This window comes from Solenopsis invicta, chromosome 2 (assembly GCF_016802725.1).
Source record: "Solenopsis invicta isolate M01_SB chromosome 2, UNIL_Sinv_3.0, whole genome shotgun sequence".
Classification (NCBI taxonomy): domain Eukaryota; kingdom Metazoa; phylum Arthropoda; class Insecta; order Hymenoptera; family Formicidae; genus Solenopsis; species Solenopsis invicta.
This window is the reverse complement of record NC_052665.1, coordinates 10,930,555-10,945,886: the sequence shown is the minus strand read 5'-3', so window position 1 is coordinate 10,945,886 and position 15,332 is coordinate 10,930,555. Positions and strand designations below refer to the sequence as shown.

Below are 15,332 nucleotides of genomic sequence, written 5' to 3'. Positions count from 1 at the left end.
ACGGATCCCTGTTTAATCCTCTTTAGCCAATGCGATAACAGCATACACACGTTCAAGTGCACACAATGATAAACATACACACACACATAAAGCTCACGAGACTGAACTCGATAGCGCGCGCAAAGCAAAAGTTCCTGATTTATGTACATACACTCGCATATTCATTACCGACATTTTAGGGGCAGATGTCCAGACTCTGTACTTCTAGGGACTCTAGGCTGAGGCGCACCGGTGTGCCACCTGCCACTGCTTGCCACCTTACCGGTGGCACACAAACTGGCTCCGACTATTTTCTCGGATCAACTTTATGTATACATACACCCAATATGCACTTATGAGGTGTATCGAGCCCAGACGAACACGCGGCACCATTGAGGGACTGATTTATTTAACTAGCCAAACACAAAAGTTGCACCGACACCTGAAATGTTCAACCGGTGTGCCCTGGTGTGCCCCAGCCGAAATCACTATTAGAAATTGAATGAGGGACGTGAGTGTGTGGATTACTGCGTTCAGAATGAACATCTAGGTGCACCCAGATATCATTCTATCCTTGTTTAACATTCTGTAAACAACAAAGATAAAACAACATTTGAACGCACCCCTGTGGACCGCGTGGAGGCCGTGGAGCAAATCGGTTGGCAACTCACTGCGTTACAGATCTTTTTTAGTAAATTACCGACCGTACGTTTTTATCAACCGTTGGAATCGCATTTATCATTTTCGACACCTGTTGCGTTCAATTGGCGCCACGTGCACTAAATTTTAAATATTTTGGCGCACGTGATGATTGACACGCAACGTGATACGAAACATGTTTTTTTGCCTGTTTGTTGTGAACCTCGCGAACTAACGAGTTGCAAAGTTGTCACGATTGTTGCGGAAGATTTATTTCACTTGTCGATTCTCGCGTGTCTCGTGAAATAACATGACTACGTTAGTTAACCTGGAAACGGATTGGATATATCACGTGAATTCTTTTATTTACACGATCACGTTACATGGCGATTTTTTCGTTTGCAGCCTGGGCGATCCCTTTCCCGAGGCGAACGTATCGGATCCGCAGGACGAGCGAACGATCGTGAAGCTGATGCGATTCCTGGAAACGCGTATTCCAAGAAGAGAACTGCTACAAGATAGTGTACGCGAGAAACGTATGAATTCTCTCAGGTGTATCTTTCAACGTGTAACCATTCACCGTTGTATAATTTCTCAAAGTTGATGTAATGTTTTTCAGAGAATCATTTCAGAAACATTTTAGTGGAACTGGAAAATGAAAATGTATCCTTAAGATATGCCAACGACGAACAGAAAAAGATGGTTAGATCACTCCATACAAGACATTTTTTATCTCTCTTAATGTCTTTCTGTTAATATTACGTGATACATTTTTCCAGATCGCCGTGTTGGAGGGTCGTATCTATAAATTACAGAATCATATCGATGGCTTGCTATACAAATTGAATAATGCTTGCGACGCTATGAGGAGTATACAGCATGAAGTAAGCTTACAATGTGACACCTTGCATATTATTATTTTTCTTTGTGTGTTAATACAATTTCTATACAGTTGAAAGACAAAGACAGGCAACTTAAAGAACACACGCTAGAAAAGCAAAAAATAATACAGAGATGTAACGATAAGATACGAGTGGAAACCGATAGAATGACCGAGGCAATGGAAACAAAATTGCGTGAACAGCATGAGCAGCTAACGGTATACTTTAGAGTTTACAAATCAATATCCAAGTTATCGTTTCTTTTTTCAATACATCTTGGGATATTTCTCCTGAGATAATCCTTGGTAATCCATGCATTAAAATCTGAATTATTTTTAGAGGTGCATCAAAAAGAAAGATGACAAATTGAGATTGGTGGGGCATATACTGAGTGAAGATATGTCTAATAATGTCACCTTAACACCACCGATAGCCTCGAGTTCAAAAATAGAGACTATGGACAAAGCAACTTTGACAATAGCCAAGGAAGAATCTCCGACTGTAACACCCATCAATCTTCAAGCTTCCAGCACTTGCGAGCAAATCTGTCAAACATCGTCTTGTGCAAAAACTATTCCCAATAATGATGGAAAAATTACAGAAAGATCGAGCCTATCGTTATCTAAAGATTCTAAAATGACGTTTGTCGATTCTCAGATTTCTGACTCTCAAAATCAAATCCATCAAACGTTATTTTGCGCAACAGGCAATTCCAATAATAGTCAAAAAAAAGTCGCAAAGGAACCAATCTTGACTATAGTTAGAGAATTTTCTACACCTTTGGATTCGAAAATCAAGATTGAGGAATCAAATCCATCGACGCCCGTTGATTTTCTATCATCGTCTACGAACGTGACGACTGATACCACGATTGTTACTAAATCCAAATTAAATTTCAAGGTAACAAAAAAATTGCGGAAATTTGAGTACAAGATCAATTTATACACTTCAAGACTGTCATGTTTCTTTGGTCAACGTATATAAGCTGATCTTCACACATCTGTATATAATTCAAGGTGCCAGTAGTGAACCCGAGATATCAGCGTGTGCAAAATGCAGATAGTTGGATAGATCATCGTCCTCCCGGAATAGTTCCAACCGGTACGATTTTGCAGCCACAAATGCAACCTCGTAAATTAACTATCCGAAAGCTGACGAAGCCAAAGGATTTCGTGGCCAGATCTTCCAGATACTGCCTTGTCTCTCAAGAACAAGATACGGATGGTGAACTTGAGACCAAATTATACAAGGTAAACTCCATTATAACATTATTCTTCGAAGAATGTACTGTATTCATACATATTGCAGGCCGACGTGTTGCCGACTTGTGGAGGAGGGGCACAGATCATATTTAACGATATAGAGTGTTTGAAGCAGATATCTCCGACCACTGCAAAACATAACAAACAGATAAAAACTGGAAAATAATCCGGTAAATAAATTTTCTGTACATTACCAGAAATCTTCGAGTAAACCCCCCAAGATACTGTATTGTAGTTTGCGAGGACACACAGTTGTAAGGTTGATATTTTTTCTCATTTATTTCTTGTTATTTATTTAACAGATATATTTGAGAGTACCATTTTATTTCTGTTTTTGGTATAGATATCTTGGAATTCGCGCAGTCGACATCGTTTTGTAAAAGATTAAACTTATATGTCAGAAATAATAACGACTTATTTTTCTCTTGCTTTTATAAGTGCCGTAGAATATCTAACGCTTCAATTCCAAAGTATCCATACGCTGTAATATATAAGCTGGAAGACGGACTCTGTACACATTGAGATGGTGAACTAAAATTAGAACAAAAGACTGCAACATTTATTTTACACATGTAATAAAGCTGCAAAAACGATTTTTTGTACCGATGAATCTCAATTTATTTGAATATGAACAAAGATTTATCGTTGCCACACACGAGGACGCATGCTAACGGATGGATGTAATTCTTCATTGATTAGAGAACGCTGCCGCGACTGAAAAATTCCGCTGTTTAAAGCAAGTTTTTTAAATATTATATTATCTCTCATACAATTGACAATCGCGTAGAAACGGTAGTACTTTCGAAATCTAAAATATTCTGCAACAAATACGCAGCAACGGACACCCCCTCCTCCTTTCGCCTATCACACCTGTTAATCCTGGCGCGCGCGATTAAACGATAAAAGATATAAAATTATATGACGTATCGAGACTAGATGAATATATTAATCATTAGAGTAATTAGTCATTACATTATGATCGGCTCTCTAACAAATTATACATATATTTATATATTTATAAAAATGTATTAGATATTATTTAAAGATATTGTCTTACGCAACGCGGTGCACATTCTCCTTTTCCTTTCATAACACAATATAAATTGCTCAACAATTACATCGACTTTCACCAAATATTAAATTTTCTCACTAAAGAAACAAATTTATATGAACGATACAGAATAAATGGAGATTCACAATCCATATGACTTTTGACAAATAATACTATCGTGCAGGAGTCTGCGGGTTTTATCTTCGGAAGAACGGTGCATCTTTCTGAGTATTCTCTTGCAAAATGAAAGCCAAAAGTAAGTTACTGATTCGACTCGTACTGTCGTGACGAGTATCAAAGAGATATGTATCATGTCGATAATACCGTTCATTGGATTGTGTCATTCTCCAATGCATTCTGCGAAGTAATCGAGTTGCTCGATTCGCGATAACAGAAACTTACTTAACCGAACCGAAATAAACATAACATTTACGAAATGTATTTTATTTTGTAATGATTTGTATATGCATATTTACACGTATATGTGTCTGTGTGTACATTGCCCTTGATACTACGAAGTGTATATTACTATCAATAACTTCAGCGAAATAACGGATATTCATAGTTTCATCGAGCTACTAAAATTACATCTTATATGATAAAACGATTAGGCGCGTACCCAGGCAGTTGTATACTTGGCGAGCGCCACAATGCTTGGTTGAGATTTATTGCAACGGTAACACATCAAGTTAGATATCTTTCTGTAGTATACAGCGTGACTCACGTCCGTTAATCAATCCGCTATAAAAAAAAAACTGTTGCTAATACATTTTCAGATATTACTATCAGCTATTGATATCAATAGATAAGAATTTGTGCGACTTCGAGCTTTTTATCTCAATCCGTAGATAATACTGCCTGCCCAATTGGTGTATACTTCATTGCTGTTAATTTTCTATCGCGAATGATTCATCGAACGATACAAGATCGTTGAATACTCATTATCGCTTTCATTTTTCGAGACATGTGCGACGAGAAGAAAGAATGGGCGACAGAGAAAAGAGGAGGCGTCGATTTTGCCACTTTTATGAAAATTCTCGCGCGTTTGCAAGTGTGTACATGTAACGTTATGTGCGATTAAACTTTCTATCATGGAGAAAAAGTAGTTTCAAGTGATAAATTCGAGAAACCGATCACACTTCTTCACGACTGACTAAACGAAGCAACATAGACACATTAAATAATAATCGAGGATAAAAATCTCTTGCCAACCGTATAATAAACGATACCGATGTATAGAAATATCGGCGAAGGACGCGTTTGCTTAAAGATTTGGTGAACGAACGATTCGTTACGCGCTTTTATTCGATCGCGTGTGAATCGCAAGTGAAAGCGCTTTAAGAAGATAACCGGTGCCAAAAAGCAAACCGAACGGAGATTAACGATCTCCAAAGCTTTCTCCCCCTCTCTCGTGCGAGTTGCGATCAATTCGATTTCAGTCCGACAGTAAGCGGTAATATCGTCGTTAATTCATCATTTTATGCACAACAATTAATAATATTCTTTACTCTATGGCTTTGCTCATGAACTCTATGAATCGTTTGCCATATTGTTCTGGATCACAGGTGGATATACCGTCGACATTAGCACCGTATTTGACAGTCTTGGCCGCTTTCGCCGCTTGCTTACGTACACCATAATGCGTTAGCACGTCTATTATGGCCAAAAAATAAATTTCCTTCGTGGGAGCACCTAAGAAGATACATGTATAGGTGAGCGTTTTTTTTTTATATTTCTCTTTCACACAAGTATATTTAGTTTGAGGGAAAAAGTACCTTCTTTACTAGGAATAGCATAAATATCTAGCTCAGGTATTATCGCATCTTCGTATTGTAGACTGGTCTCACGCATTAACGCGGCATGCGGTGATTCGGGAGGCGTTGCCATGTTGGTAACCGCGTGGCCGACGCCACTCCAACTGTACAAGCGACTGCAAATAAATAAGTTGCCAATGAACAAATTCAACCAGCTTTTGTTTCAACAGGAACGTTCACTTACTCTGTCACTGGACCTCGAGACTCTAATCCGCTACCGGACTCACTGTCATCCTCCTCCTCGTGATTGTCCTCGTCGTCCTCTCTTTCCGCACGCTCTCTGCTCTCTTGCTCCGCCCGCGCGCAATCGTGCAAGCCGAGTAGCAAGGAGTAATCCATCAAGTGTAATCTCGTTAAGAACTACAGAAACACAGATAGATTATCTCGAATATTTGAAAATCTTTCACAAATTTAAAACCAATTTTTATCTTGATAAATAATTCAAGGTTCTTGAATAACTCCCAAAATAACTCCCACGATAATACAAAATCTCGCGATCAAAGTTTACACGCTTAGATAAATACTTACGTCTACGTCGGCGGTTAATGTTTCTATTAGCTTAGCTTTGGCCTCTTCCCCGATGTAAATCTTCATGCCTTCTTTAACGAAATCATTATCCTTGTAGGTAGGAAGGTCCTTCTCCTTCTCTTTATCTGACGCTTCTCGGTCCACCGTTGAGCCTTTCAGATCGAATTTCTTATGTGTCGTCAGATGATTCGAGAATACGTTTCTTATGGCAACCACGTAGTGTTCGACGCCGTCGACGGTCAACCGGTACATTCCCAAGTATTGTGGTAACAGTGTCTTTCCATGTCGCTCAACAATATACTGCAACGCAATGTCCATGTAATCTCGAATCTCTCTCTTTCTCTTTAAGGCATTCACTTCCAATTGTACTTACAGGGTGATAATGCTTCAAGAACGAATGCATCCTTTCCACTTCTTCGCTCGTGAGGGTTTTAATTATGAACAGTTTGTCGTAAGATTGATAAAACTTTGCGCCGCTCTTCCCAGATGAATCGTCAAGCACTGGTTGCGACCTGAAAGGGAAATATACAGAGGTGCGAAAACTACATCTTGAATATACGCGTGTGCATTTGTAAAATAAAATCAAACAATGGTTCAATTCGAATGACCGCTGGTAAGGGGCAATATGGGAGCAATATGATCTCGGCAAATATGAATGATGAATCACTGTCGAAGAGCGGCAATATTAGATAATCGGTGGGTATTTTGATGTAGCTGAATACCTGGCGCGTGAAGCGATTTGATCGATATTAGAGTTGTAATTAATTACATTAATGCGAGAATATTAATTGACAATTACAAAATAATCATAATTAGAACATTATCCTTTTCTCCCCGCCTGTAGCGTTCCCTTTACTTTATTATTATGAATAATAGGATGACTATCACTTATCGTTTCTACCATTATCGTCATCGATATAAAGCATTTGATTTGTTAATTATCTTTGTGTTATCTCAGCAAGCGATATTTCAATGATAATGGTTCAACTGAAACATTCTCTCACCATGCTTTAAATCAGAAAAGCTTTCAGTGGTAGCTTTCACTTGTAAAGTGTTTTAAACCACCGCATTTGAATTAAGCAATCGTTAAGGTATTAATGAATATTAATGAATTATTATGCTTAGTCACGCCAATTCTCGCTCCTCGTGTAGGTCTTTAATAACTTTGTTAAAAAACGACGAAAACGCACAGCGTGGCAAAATCAAATTTTGCTAACCTCAGGCGTTTTGGTTTAAAACTGTAGGTACGCAGCGGTTTGTTTAGAATAGAATTGTGCGAGGAGGCAGAAGTAGGAGAGGAAAAGGTAATCGACGGAATGGTAGCGGCACGCTGAACCAATTGACGAGTCCTTCTGCCTATTCCTTCGACCAAATCCGTACGCTGCTTTGCTCGCGAAGGATTAAACACCCGACATCTACCACATCAAAATCTTTACGTTACAACAAAGCCATTGCAGTAGCCTCCATCCCTAATTCACTTGCGACGAACAGAAATATCATCGAGCAACCACGAAAGCGAGTTTATTCTCAACGTAATACAAAGTGACAGTGCATCGCTGTGTTTTGTACATAGTGTCATACCGAATACATCAAATTTTATCGAGAATAATTAACACACAGATATTACCTCGTCATCGACTCCTTGTAATCCAAATCATCTATTCCAAACCTTTCTCGCAAATTCCTAAAAACTAACGGACAGTATTCTTTGATTTTAAAGTGGGAGGGCATGTTCTCTCTGCAACAAAAGAGACGATAGATTGCGCGTTAGTAGATATCTCTGTGTGAAACTAGTGGTAATATTGTGGCTCTACTCGTTAAACAAATCCTAAAATTAAGAGAGCAGTTGCCAACATATTGGCTCAGTCAGTCTTGGGAAGTTTATAGACATAGATATATACATATAGATATATACATAAAACTTACTTGTTGAAGAGATGATTATCCACTTTCAATTTGCTGTAAGCTCTAAAATCATCTGGCAAGAGCATTACTGGAATGTTAACGTGACTAAGTTCGTTTATCTGCAATGCAGCAAATATAGCAATTACGCATTTATCATACGACAATGTCAGGCTTAATTAATTAAAGTTCAAGTTTGGCCGATTGATTAGCAGACGAGTACGATCGAGAAAAATATAAAATTAAAGTTCGGTGAAGGGGGGCTCTCGATCGACATGCACCGACGTGCACTTTGTCTACATACACACGTGATGGAATTAGAGAGCAATTGACATAATTACGAGGCGTCAAGGTAGGCTAATCGACGCCGCGGAGTGTGTGTCCAACGCGTATTATTACGTTGTTCCGTTTGACAGAGATCGACGGTAGGATACGCGGACGCGCAATGAAAATAGAAAAGTGGCAATGACGACGATGACGTCCGCCGTCATCGCGGACCCGATGTTGGGCCGTCGGGGGGGGAGGCGCATGGTAAGAGGAGAGGGCTGTCGCGCGCACTGTCTTACCGTGTGATTGACGCCCCACATAAACACGCTGAGCAGCGGCTCGTTCGCGCGGAACAGCTTAACCTTCTGATGCTTCACCCGGAAGTGCTTCTTCTTCAGCTTGCTGAGCCCGCTGGATACCTGCGGTACCATCGACATGCTTGCTGCGATGACCGTCGACTCGCGCACACCGCGCACACCGCGTCAACTTGGACGTCACCGTCAGGGACGTCAGGTCGAGAGACTCCCGAAACGGGAGCGGATTCTTCACGCGCTTCTCGCCCTTCTCGATACTGACGGGGCGGCGGGATGAAACGCGAAAGAGACTTTCTTCTGCTTTTCCTCCGTCACCTCGTTTACATCGTAATTCACCTCGTCTGCTGGTCTGCGCGGAGAGACGGGACGGGCGCGCGGAGAAACACCGTTCCGCGCACACGGGGCACCAGGGGGTCGAGAGCTGGAACGGAATGAAGCGAAGCGGGACGGGGCGGGGTGGGGTGTGTATGTGTGCGCGCGCGCGCGTATGTGGTGAAGAGATCGGCGCCTTCCTTACGACGAGCCGAGAACGACGACGACGACGACGATGACGATGGAACGATGGCACACGCCCACGAACTTCGCGATACCGCCTCGTCGACCTTGCACCAACGACGACGAATCACTGAAATCACCACGGACGGATGAGCGAACGTACGTCGCTGCGTCGCATGCACGCACCCACCACCTCTCGCGTTGTTACCTCGTCGCTCGCCGCCGCTACCGCGCACTTTGGCCTCCCTCCTCACCCTCGTGCCCCTCGGCTTCCACGGCACTTTGCGCGCGCCCCAACCGCCCACACGGGTATCCCCTCGGCGGGATGGCGTAGTGTCGCGAGTGTCGCGGCCAGCGGTTTTGGGCTATGGTCCAGGCTGCTCGCGCAACGCGGTACAGTGGTGCAACTGATCACAACCACAACTGGCGCAGCGATGCAGCGGTCAATCGGAGTAGTCGGATACCGAATCGCCGCCGATTGTCGAGCTCCTTTTAAAAATGGCGAATGCAAAAGAGAGAGAGAGAGAGACTCTCGAGAGACAGAGAGGGAGAGAGAGCATCGATGCGCTTTTCGACGCAATCTCCCGTCTCTTTGAGTTGCTTTGAGTACCATTGTCAAATCAATTAGTCTTTCCCGCGACGAACGATCGCTTCCGTCAATTTGAGGTTAGCGAAGCATCAGAGGACGCTCTAGGCGTACCGAAGATCGAAATCGTCTAGAGTTCGATCGATCGATATCATAAAAGGGTCGAGAAAATCCGTTCACTTATCTCGCTCCTCGGTTCTCGTAGTTCTCGTTCGAATAAAATGCGATTGTCGCAAGGCGTGTGAAAATTGACGCGGAACAACGGAAGAAAAGTCCCTAGATTACGCGCGCAATTTTCATGAATTTGTCTTTCGTCTCTCGCCTCGCCGCGCCGTCAACTTCCGCCCCACAATCAAGCGTTTCGCGCAACAGTGATCCGTGATCGATCTCTGCTTTTCCGCGAGGTCCGGGGTCAGTAGGTCAAATCGGGACCATAACGCGCGCGGTTCCGCCATTCGAAAATTTTTCTTTGGTTCACCTCCTCGCATTCAAACGACACACGCGTAGAAAACAAAAATGTGGCGCGACGGTCGTCTATACGGTCTATAATTCCGTTTGTTTTCTGTTCCTGAACTCTCTAAATAAGTGTACACTTAAAATGAAATAAATAGATGTTTCAAAGTTAGCGAAAGCAAGAAGGAACGTTCCAGTGCAGTCTAGTGCAGGAACAGAAAACAAGCCTCTTGTTTCCTCGATCACGTGACCGTTGTGATCACGTGGCAAGAAAGTGGGGCGGAATGACCGAATGACGGCGCGCAACGACGCCGATGCGACGCGCGACGGCGCGCGAAGAAATCTTTAGAGGAACAGCTGATTCGAAATAGAAAGATTGAATCGTGATAGTTCGAGCGCGATCTCTCGCGAGATCTGTTCGTTTCAGGCGAGAGTTCTTCCGCGATTCCTTCCCCATCCTCGATTAACGTTTATTTCGTTATTGCATCCGTGGAAGATACAAAAGGGGACAATGCCGAGACGGTACGATCTCCATCAACTGTACCTCGTGCGTATCGCGCTGATCGCGCTTCTCTTCCTTTCCGACACGCGACGCGTATACACCTTTCTTCGTTCGGGTGCAAAAGGTGCAGTCGAGGTGCAATGTAACTTGGTGCCTCTCTCGCTTGTGTGTGCCGTGACACTGCCGTGTGAACGGACTGTAACGTTCTCTGGCGCGCGCGGACTGCGGAGCGGTGCCCAGCGGTGCCGTGGTGTGCCGTGGTGTGCCGTGGAGTGTGTGAGAGAGCGCGGACTGCGCGGAGAGCGAGAGGTGGGATTCATTACAAAATAAGACCCGCGCGCTTGACGAAGAGACGTTAAAGATGGAAGCGATGGACACGACCACGAACTCGCATCCACGGAGAATGCACAATAGTTACGAGGACGAAGAGGAGCGGAAGCACTTCCAGAGGATCGTTTCCGCGTTCAGATATTACAAGTGAGTGCCCGACCGCGACTCCGTGGTCGACGCCGACTCCTCATTCTTATCTCACATTTTTCATCCGTTCTTACTCCTCGATCCCGACGTCGACGGCACGCCGGCGCCGGTCGGCGTCGACAGTCCCAGTCGGTTTTTTTTCTATTAACGTTCAAGAGCCATGGGAGATGAGATATACCCTATTAACTGTCGTTCACCACTAATATTCCAATTTACAAGCGTTTATCATTCAAAGATCACCCCCTGTGATACATTTACTGTGTAAATAATGTCCACCTCTGATACTCTACGCATGGCAATTCTCGTTTGCTCACTTCCTCCTCCTCTATTTGTTGCACAGAACGCACTCTCTGCTGAGAGTGAGAAAAACGGAGTCTTATTTCTACAGTCTGCCGCAACATCATCAGAAACTTTTGTCCAAATACGGACAACATTTGCAAGAGGTCAAACGATGTATTGGAAACAACGACGAGATCATAAAGCTCATAATAAAAGATGTAGCTCATATATTTGAAAATGTCTGTCCAACTACTGCACAAGTTGACAATGTAAGCAACATTTATCTATTTTATTCTATCGAACATTGATACAATGTCTAATAATTTGTTCAATAAAATTTTATTGCCTATATAACACAATCAATATTGAAATATATTTAGATATTTTTGTCTTGCTCAAACATTGTCTCACAATATTATTTTATTATGTAAAATTGGGTTTTATTACAGACGCTAAATTTAAGGCCTGTAATGTCAGATCAAGAGAAGGTGCAAGCTACCATTAAGCAGTTGGTACGAGACTGGAGTGTGGAAGGTGCTGAAGAGCGAAAAGCGTGCTATCAGCCAATCGTAGATGAAATATTATGTCAATTTCCATCGGAGCATTGGTATGATAATCCACTTATTATGTCACAACAGTTGCCAATATTCTAAGAAAATGAAAAATTCAAAATTGAAAGAAACTTGCAAAATGTCTTAGAAACTAAGTTGCTTTTTTATTGATGCCTCAATAGATCGAATGAATCTTTGAAAAAAACTGCAGCTAAAAACCTTTAGATACTTTGGAAACTTTTCTTAAGCCATGCTGAGATGTAACTGAGAAAAATATCAAATGACAGTTAAAATTTCCAGTACGCCATCGGACGTGCATATTTTAGTACCTGGTGCGGGATTGGGTCGTCTTGCCTTTGAAATCGCGAAACGAGGATATACCTGCCAAGGGAATGAATTTTCCCTGTTTATGTTGTTTGCATCAAACTTTGTATTAAATAAGTAAGTGATATATGTAATAATTGCCTTTGAATTTTTCGTTATAATTTTCTCTTTTGAAATAGATGTAGAGATATAAACTCACATCAAGTACATCCGTGGGTGCATCAATATATGAACAATTTGAAACCCGAGCATCAGACGCAAGCAGTTTCCTTTCCCGACGTGAGTCCGAGCGATCTTCCAGGAACCGCGCAATTTTCTATGACAGCGGGTGACTTTTTAGAGGTAAAAGGAAAATATATAAATAGTCATAATACACAGTATTTGTTTAATAAAATCTGTACGATTTATTTTAGGTTTATACGGAAAGTAATCATTGGGATTGTGTCGCGACATGCTTCTTCATAGACTGTGCCAATAACGTTGTACAATTTATTGAGACAATCTATAAAATCTTGAAACCAGGTGGAGTTTGGATAAACCTCGGACCACTGCTCTATCATTTCAGTGATTTACCAAATGAAGAATCAATCGAGCCAAGTTACGATGCTATCCGCGACGTTATTTTGGGCTTTGGCTTTCAATTGGAGGTAATAAATTCTATTTGTGCACATGATATTTTTGGTAAATTCATTGATGAATTGTCCATTTCTTTTCTTTTTTTTTCCAGAAAGAGCAGACAAAAGTGAAAACGCGTTATGCCCAGAACATTAACAGTATGTTACAGTGCGAATATAATAGCGTGTACTTTGTTTGTCGAAAACCCAATGGACACGTAGATGGACATGTAAATCATAATCAGAATGGGGATGAAACTAATAGTGCGGAGGAACAAGAGAACTGAATAAAGCGTGGCGCATTTTCTTTGTGAAACAGTGTTAAACGCTGAAAAATTTGCACTGGAGTGCACCTGTGTTTCACGAACTATTGTAATAGTTCAGTGATTGTGTAATATTCACGACTTAAATTTTTTTTCTTTTTTTTTTTATATCTTTACCTGTCTCGATCTGTTTAAGACCTCATTTCATACGAGCGAGTTTTCAGTACTATGAGAGATTGTAGCATTGATCTGCATAACTTCAATGTCTTGAATAGACACATTTATTTTGTTAAAATGATCAGTGTACCATAACTCGACGATATTTAATCTAGTTGCATTTTCTGTTCATTGGATCATGAGCTATTTAGTTAAAATAAGAAGATCAAACATATTTGACAGAGGTTTATAAATATTTACAAACCAGTGATTTTCATTACTGTATGATTATGACAAATGACGTTATTGCGTACTAATATAATTATATAAACATACCTATATAGTTATGTTAAAATTAAAAAAAAGATGCAAATTCACCTTTATCATATATTGTTATTGAGATATTGTACAAATAACGTGGCAATTTGATTAACTTCATTTTGTTGCATTTTACTAAAAGTTAGAAACTGTCTCCGTAACATCGCAAGTTTCGACGGTGTGGTTACACGTTCTAAATTCACGCTAGAACCTGGTATCTTTATATCGCAGTTTGTTCCCAATTGTTGCATCGACAGTATCGCCTTTGATATGAAAGAAAAATATTTCTTATTAGTGTTCACATTGTATAGGCCATCTGTATCGTGTACAGCTTTACAGATTGTTTTGTATATTGTACAGTAAAAGAAACTTTTAAAAACAAAGAACAAAAGTGTAACTATTGCATCAGAATCTAATATTTAACACTCTATTATTTTCTCTGCGCAATGAAGTATATGGAGGATATTTTCGAATTATCACATATAACTTACATTTGTTACATCTTTCGTTACATTATCCAATTCATGCAAGTAATTTGTGGATGCTAATGGCGGCTAAAAATATAAAATGTTTCATGTTTGATAAAATGTCTGTGTAAGATATCAAATGATCACAAAAAAGATACTAACGCTCTGGGTACTCAGATTTGGTTTTGGTAATTTGCCTTTGTAAAGATAGCAATAAATCTCATCGTACATTAAATTGTCCTCTGGCATAACTGTAAAAAGTGGACTGTCCCATCGGTTTGTAGCCTCTGGTACTTCGTATCTGTTGTATTCAATGTCTGAATATTACAGAGAATATCAACAGTTTCTTACAATTGTCCTTATATTATCATTATGTATTACCTGGATACAAGCGCGTTAAATATTTCTTCTTCATATCGATCCGACTCGGATCGTTTGTTGTTCCATAACCAGGCTTGTTCGATTGGTAAGTTGCAGTGTAACGTACATTGGGGAGTCTTGTACAATTTGGTTGTACAGTAAATCTCGTATCGGTATCCCTTGATGTAATTGCTGCAGTCAAATATTAACAAGTCATTTGAGTTCAGTTTACGTTGAATGTCAGATTTCATTGAGCTCCTAACAGCCTTCTCCTTCTTCGAATCTGATAAACAAGAAACATAGTGGCAAGATGTAACGTTCGAATATTTAACATCCAAAATTACAGTAAAAATTATGTTTATAGTATCATCATTCTTCGACCTTACCCGCAAAATATACATTTTTATTATAGCCTGCTTGATTTATCGCGTCGCTTTCGTTGATTATCTCCACATGTTGCCCACTGTCCTTCAATTTTTCCTCGAAGTAATTCTTCAGCTCGAGACTCCTCGTCGTTTTGCCGCTGCACGGTATGCCAGTTATCACTATCAACGGCATTTTAACGTAATATAACCGGACGAAAAATTTCCACCATGCGAGAAAGAATTTGAGAGAATCTTTGTATGCGTTTATAATCTGACATTTATAACCTCGTGCAGATCAGTGCAGATAAATGCGATCGACACAAGAAAGAATGCGTTCCCAAATGTATCGTCAAAAAACAAACCTTTTGACGTTTCCTCAACTCTCGAGAACATGTGCTTCGTCTCTTATTGGCAATTCGTCGAGCATGGCGGAGCCAATCGTAGCTACGGGACGTGGTCGCGCGTGGCATGATTCCACACCCCCA

General features: G+C 40.9%; 4 protein-coding genes across 10 annotated transcripts; 2 read left to right on the top strand and 2 right to left on the bottom strand.

Annotated features, from left to right (window-relative positions):
- The first annotated feature begins 67 nt into the window (after nucleotides 1–67).
- LOC105195010 (kinesin-like protein KIF23) lies at nucleotides 68–3,675 on the top strand. Of its 3 annotated transcripts, none has more exons than XM_039459757.1 (9): nucleotides 739–936; nucleotides 1,024–1,154; nucleotides 1,238–1,320; nucleotides 1,398–1,502; nucleotides 1,571–1,717; nucleotides 1,839–2,399; nucleotides 2,516–2,749; nucleotides 2,808–2,931; nucleotides 3,105–3,675. In XM_039459757.1, the coding sequence occupies exons 1-8, from the start codon at nucleotides 929–931 to the stop codon at nucleotides 2,925–2,927; spliced, it is 1,389 nt and encodes a 462-aa protein (XP_039315691.1). In that variant the 5' UTR covers nucleotides 739–928; the 3' UTR covers nucleotides 2,928–2,931; nucleotides 3,105–3,675. The 3 variants fall into 3 exon arrangements, 2 of the variants coding, with proteins under 2 accessions (XP_011158511.1, XP_039315691.1); XR_005576725.1 differs by having other exon boundaries at nucleotides 741–936; nucleotides 2,808–3,020; XM_011160209.3 differs by lacking the exon at nucleotides 739–936 and adding an exon at nucleotides 68–490 and having other exon boundaries at nucleotides 2,808–3,675.
- LOC105195009 (phosphatidylinositol 5-phosphate 4-kinase type-2 alpha) lies at nucleotides 3,362–9,477 on the bottom strand. 3 transcript variants are annotated; one of them, XM_011160204.3, is made up of 10 exons: nucleotides 9,341–9,477; nucleotides 8,623–9,262; nucleotides 8,081–8,178; nucleotides 7,782–7,892; nucleotides 7,372–7,569; nucleotides 6,528–6,666; nucleotides 6,155–6,454; nucleotides 5,811–5,986; nucleotides 5,588–5,742; nucleotides 3,362–5,504 (listed from the first exon to the last, which is right to left on the bottom strand). In XM_011160204.3, the coding sequence occupies exons 2-10, from the start codon at nucleotides 8,758–8,760 to the stop codon at nucleotides 5,317–5,319; spliced, it is 1,503 nt and encodes a 500-aa protein (XP_011158506.1). In that variant the 5' UTR covers nucleotides 8,761–9,262; nucleotides 9,341–9,477; the 3' UTR covers nucleotides 3,362–5,316. The 3 variants fall into 3 exon arrangements, with proteins under 3 accessions (XP_011158506.1, XP_025991326.1, XP_011158507.1); XM_026135541.2 differs by lacking the exons at nucleotides 8,623–9,262; nucleotides 9,341–9,477 and adding an exon at nucleotides 8,398–8,532; XM_011160205.3 differs by lacking the exons at nucleotides 7,372–7,569; nucleotides 9,341–9,477 and having other exon boundaries at nucleotides 8,623–9,315.
- A 186-nt stretch (nucleotides 9,478–9,663) lies between these two features.
- On the top strand, nucleotides 9,664–14,041 carry LOC105195013 (carnosine N-methyltransferase). 2 transcript variants are annotated; one of them, XM_039459760.1, is made up of 8 exons: nucleotides 9,664–9,798; nucleotides 10,668–11,150; nucleotides 11,491–11,698; nucleotides 11,879–12,036; nucleotides 12,281–12,421; nucleotides 12,484–12,646; nucleotides 12,718–12,951; nucleotides 13,032–14,041. In XM_039459760.1, exons 2-8 carry the CDS (start codon nucleotides 11,035–11,037, stop codon nucleotides 13,203–13,205), a joined length of 1,194 nt encoding a protein of 397 aa, XP_039315694.1. In that variant the 5' UTR covers nucleotides 9,664–9,798; nucleotides 10,668–11,034; the 3' UTR covers nucleotides 13,206–14,041. The 2 variants fall into 2 exon arrangements, with proteins under 2 accessions (XP_039315694.1, XP_025991327.1); XM_026135542.2 differs by having other exon boundaries at nucleotides 9,792–11,150; nucleotides 11,539–11,698.
- Nucleotides 13,711–15,204, bottom strand: LOC105195012 (protein KTI12 homolog). 2 transcript variants are annotated; one of them, XM_011160210.3, is made up of 5 exons: nucleotides 14,869–15,203; nucleotides 14,504–14,765; nucleotides 14,285–14,423; nucleotides 14,147–14,209; nucleotides 13,711–13,918 (listed from the first exon to the last, which is right to left on the bottom strand). In XM_011160210.3, exons 1-5 carry the CDS (start codon nucleotides 15,038–15,040, stop codon nucleotides 13,721–13,723), a joined length of 834 nt encoding a protein of 277 aa, XP_011158512.1. In that variant the 5' UTR covers nucleotides 15,041–15,203; the 3' UTR covers nucleotides 13,711–13,720. The 2 variants fall into 2 exon arrangements, with proteins under 2 accessions (XP_011158512.1, XP_025991329.1); XM_026135544.2 differs by lacking the exon at nucleotides 14,147–14,209 and having other exon boundaries at nucleotides 14,869–15,204.
- Nucleotides 15,205–15,332: the final 128 nt, after the last annotated feature.

What these genes read in the sequence shown, in the direction of transcription:
- LOC105195010 (XM_039459757.1), top strand. An exon ending in AACAGCATGAGCAGCTAACG is followed by an intron (nt 1,718 to 1,838) that starts GTATACTTTAGA and finishes AATTATTTTTAG; the next exon opens with AGGTGCATCAAAAAGAAAGA. An exon ending in AATCCAAATTAAATTTCAAG is followed by an intron (nt 2,400 to 2,515) that starts GTAACAAAAAAA and finishes ATATAATTCAAG; the next exon opens with GTGCCAGTAGTGAACCCGAG.
- LOC105195009 (XM_011160204.3), bottom strand. Translation starts at nt 8,760, where the DNA reads ATGTCGATGGTACCGCAGGTATCCAGCGGGCTCAGCAAGCTGAAGAAG. An exon ending in TGTGGGGCGTCAATCACACG is followed by an intron (nt 8,179 to 8,622) that starts GTAAGACAGTGC and finishes GCTGCATTGCAG; the next exon opens with ATAAACGAACTTAGTCACGT. An exon ending in GATAATCATCTCTTCAACAA is followed by an intron (nt 7,893 to 8,080) that starts GTAAGTTTTATG and finishes CTTTTGTTGCAG; the next exon opens with AGAGAACATGCCCTCCCACT.
- LOC105195013 (XM_039459760.1), top strand. Translation starts at nt 11,035, where the DNA reads ATGGAAGCGATGGACACGACCACGAACTCGCATCCACGGAGAATGCAC. An exon ending in TCAAACTTTGTATTAAATAA is followed by an intron (nt 12,422 to 12,483) that starts GTAAGTGATATA and finishes CTTTTGAAATAG; the next exon opens with ATGTAGAGATATAAACTCAC. An exon ending in CAGCGGGTGACTTTTTAGAG is followed by an intron (nt 12,647 to 12,717) that starts GTAAAAGGAAAA and finishes GATTTATTTTAG; the next exon opens with GTTTATACGGAAAGTAATCA.
- LOC105195012 (XM_011160210.3), bottom strand. Translation starts at nt 15,040, where the DNA reads ATGCCGTTGATAGTGATAACTGGCATACCGTGCAGCGGCAAAACGACG. An exon ending in TTTAACGCGCTTGTATCCAG is followed by an intron (nt 14,424 to 14,503) that starts GTAATACATAAT and finishes TGAATACAACAG; the next exon opens with ATACGAAGTACCAGAGGCTA. An exon ending in TAACGAAAGATGTAACAAAT is followed by an intron (nt 13,919 to 14,146) that starts GTAAGTTATATG and finishes TTCATATCAAAG; the next exon opens with GCGATACTGTCGATGCAACA.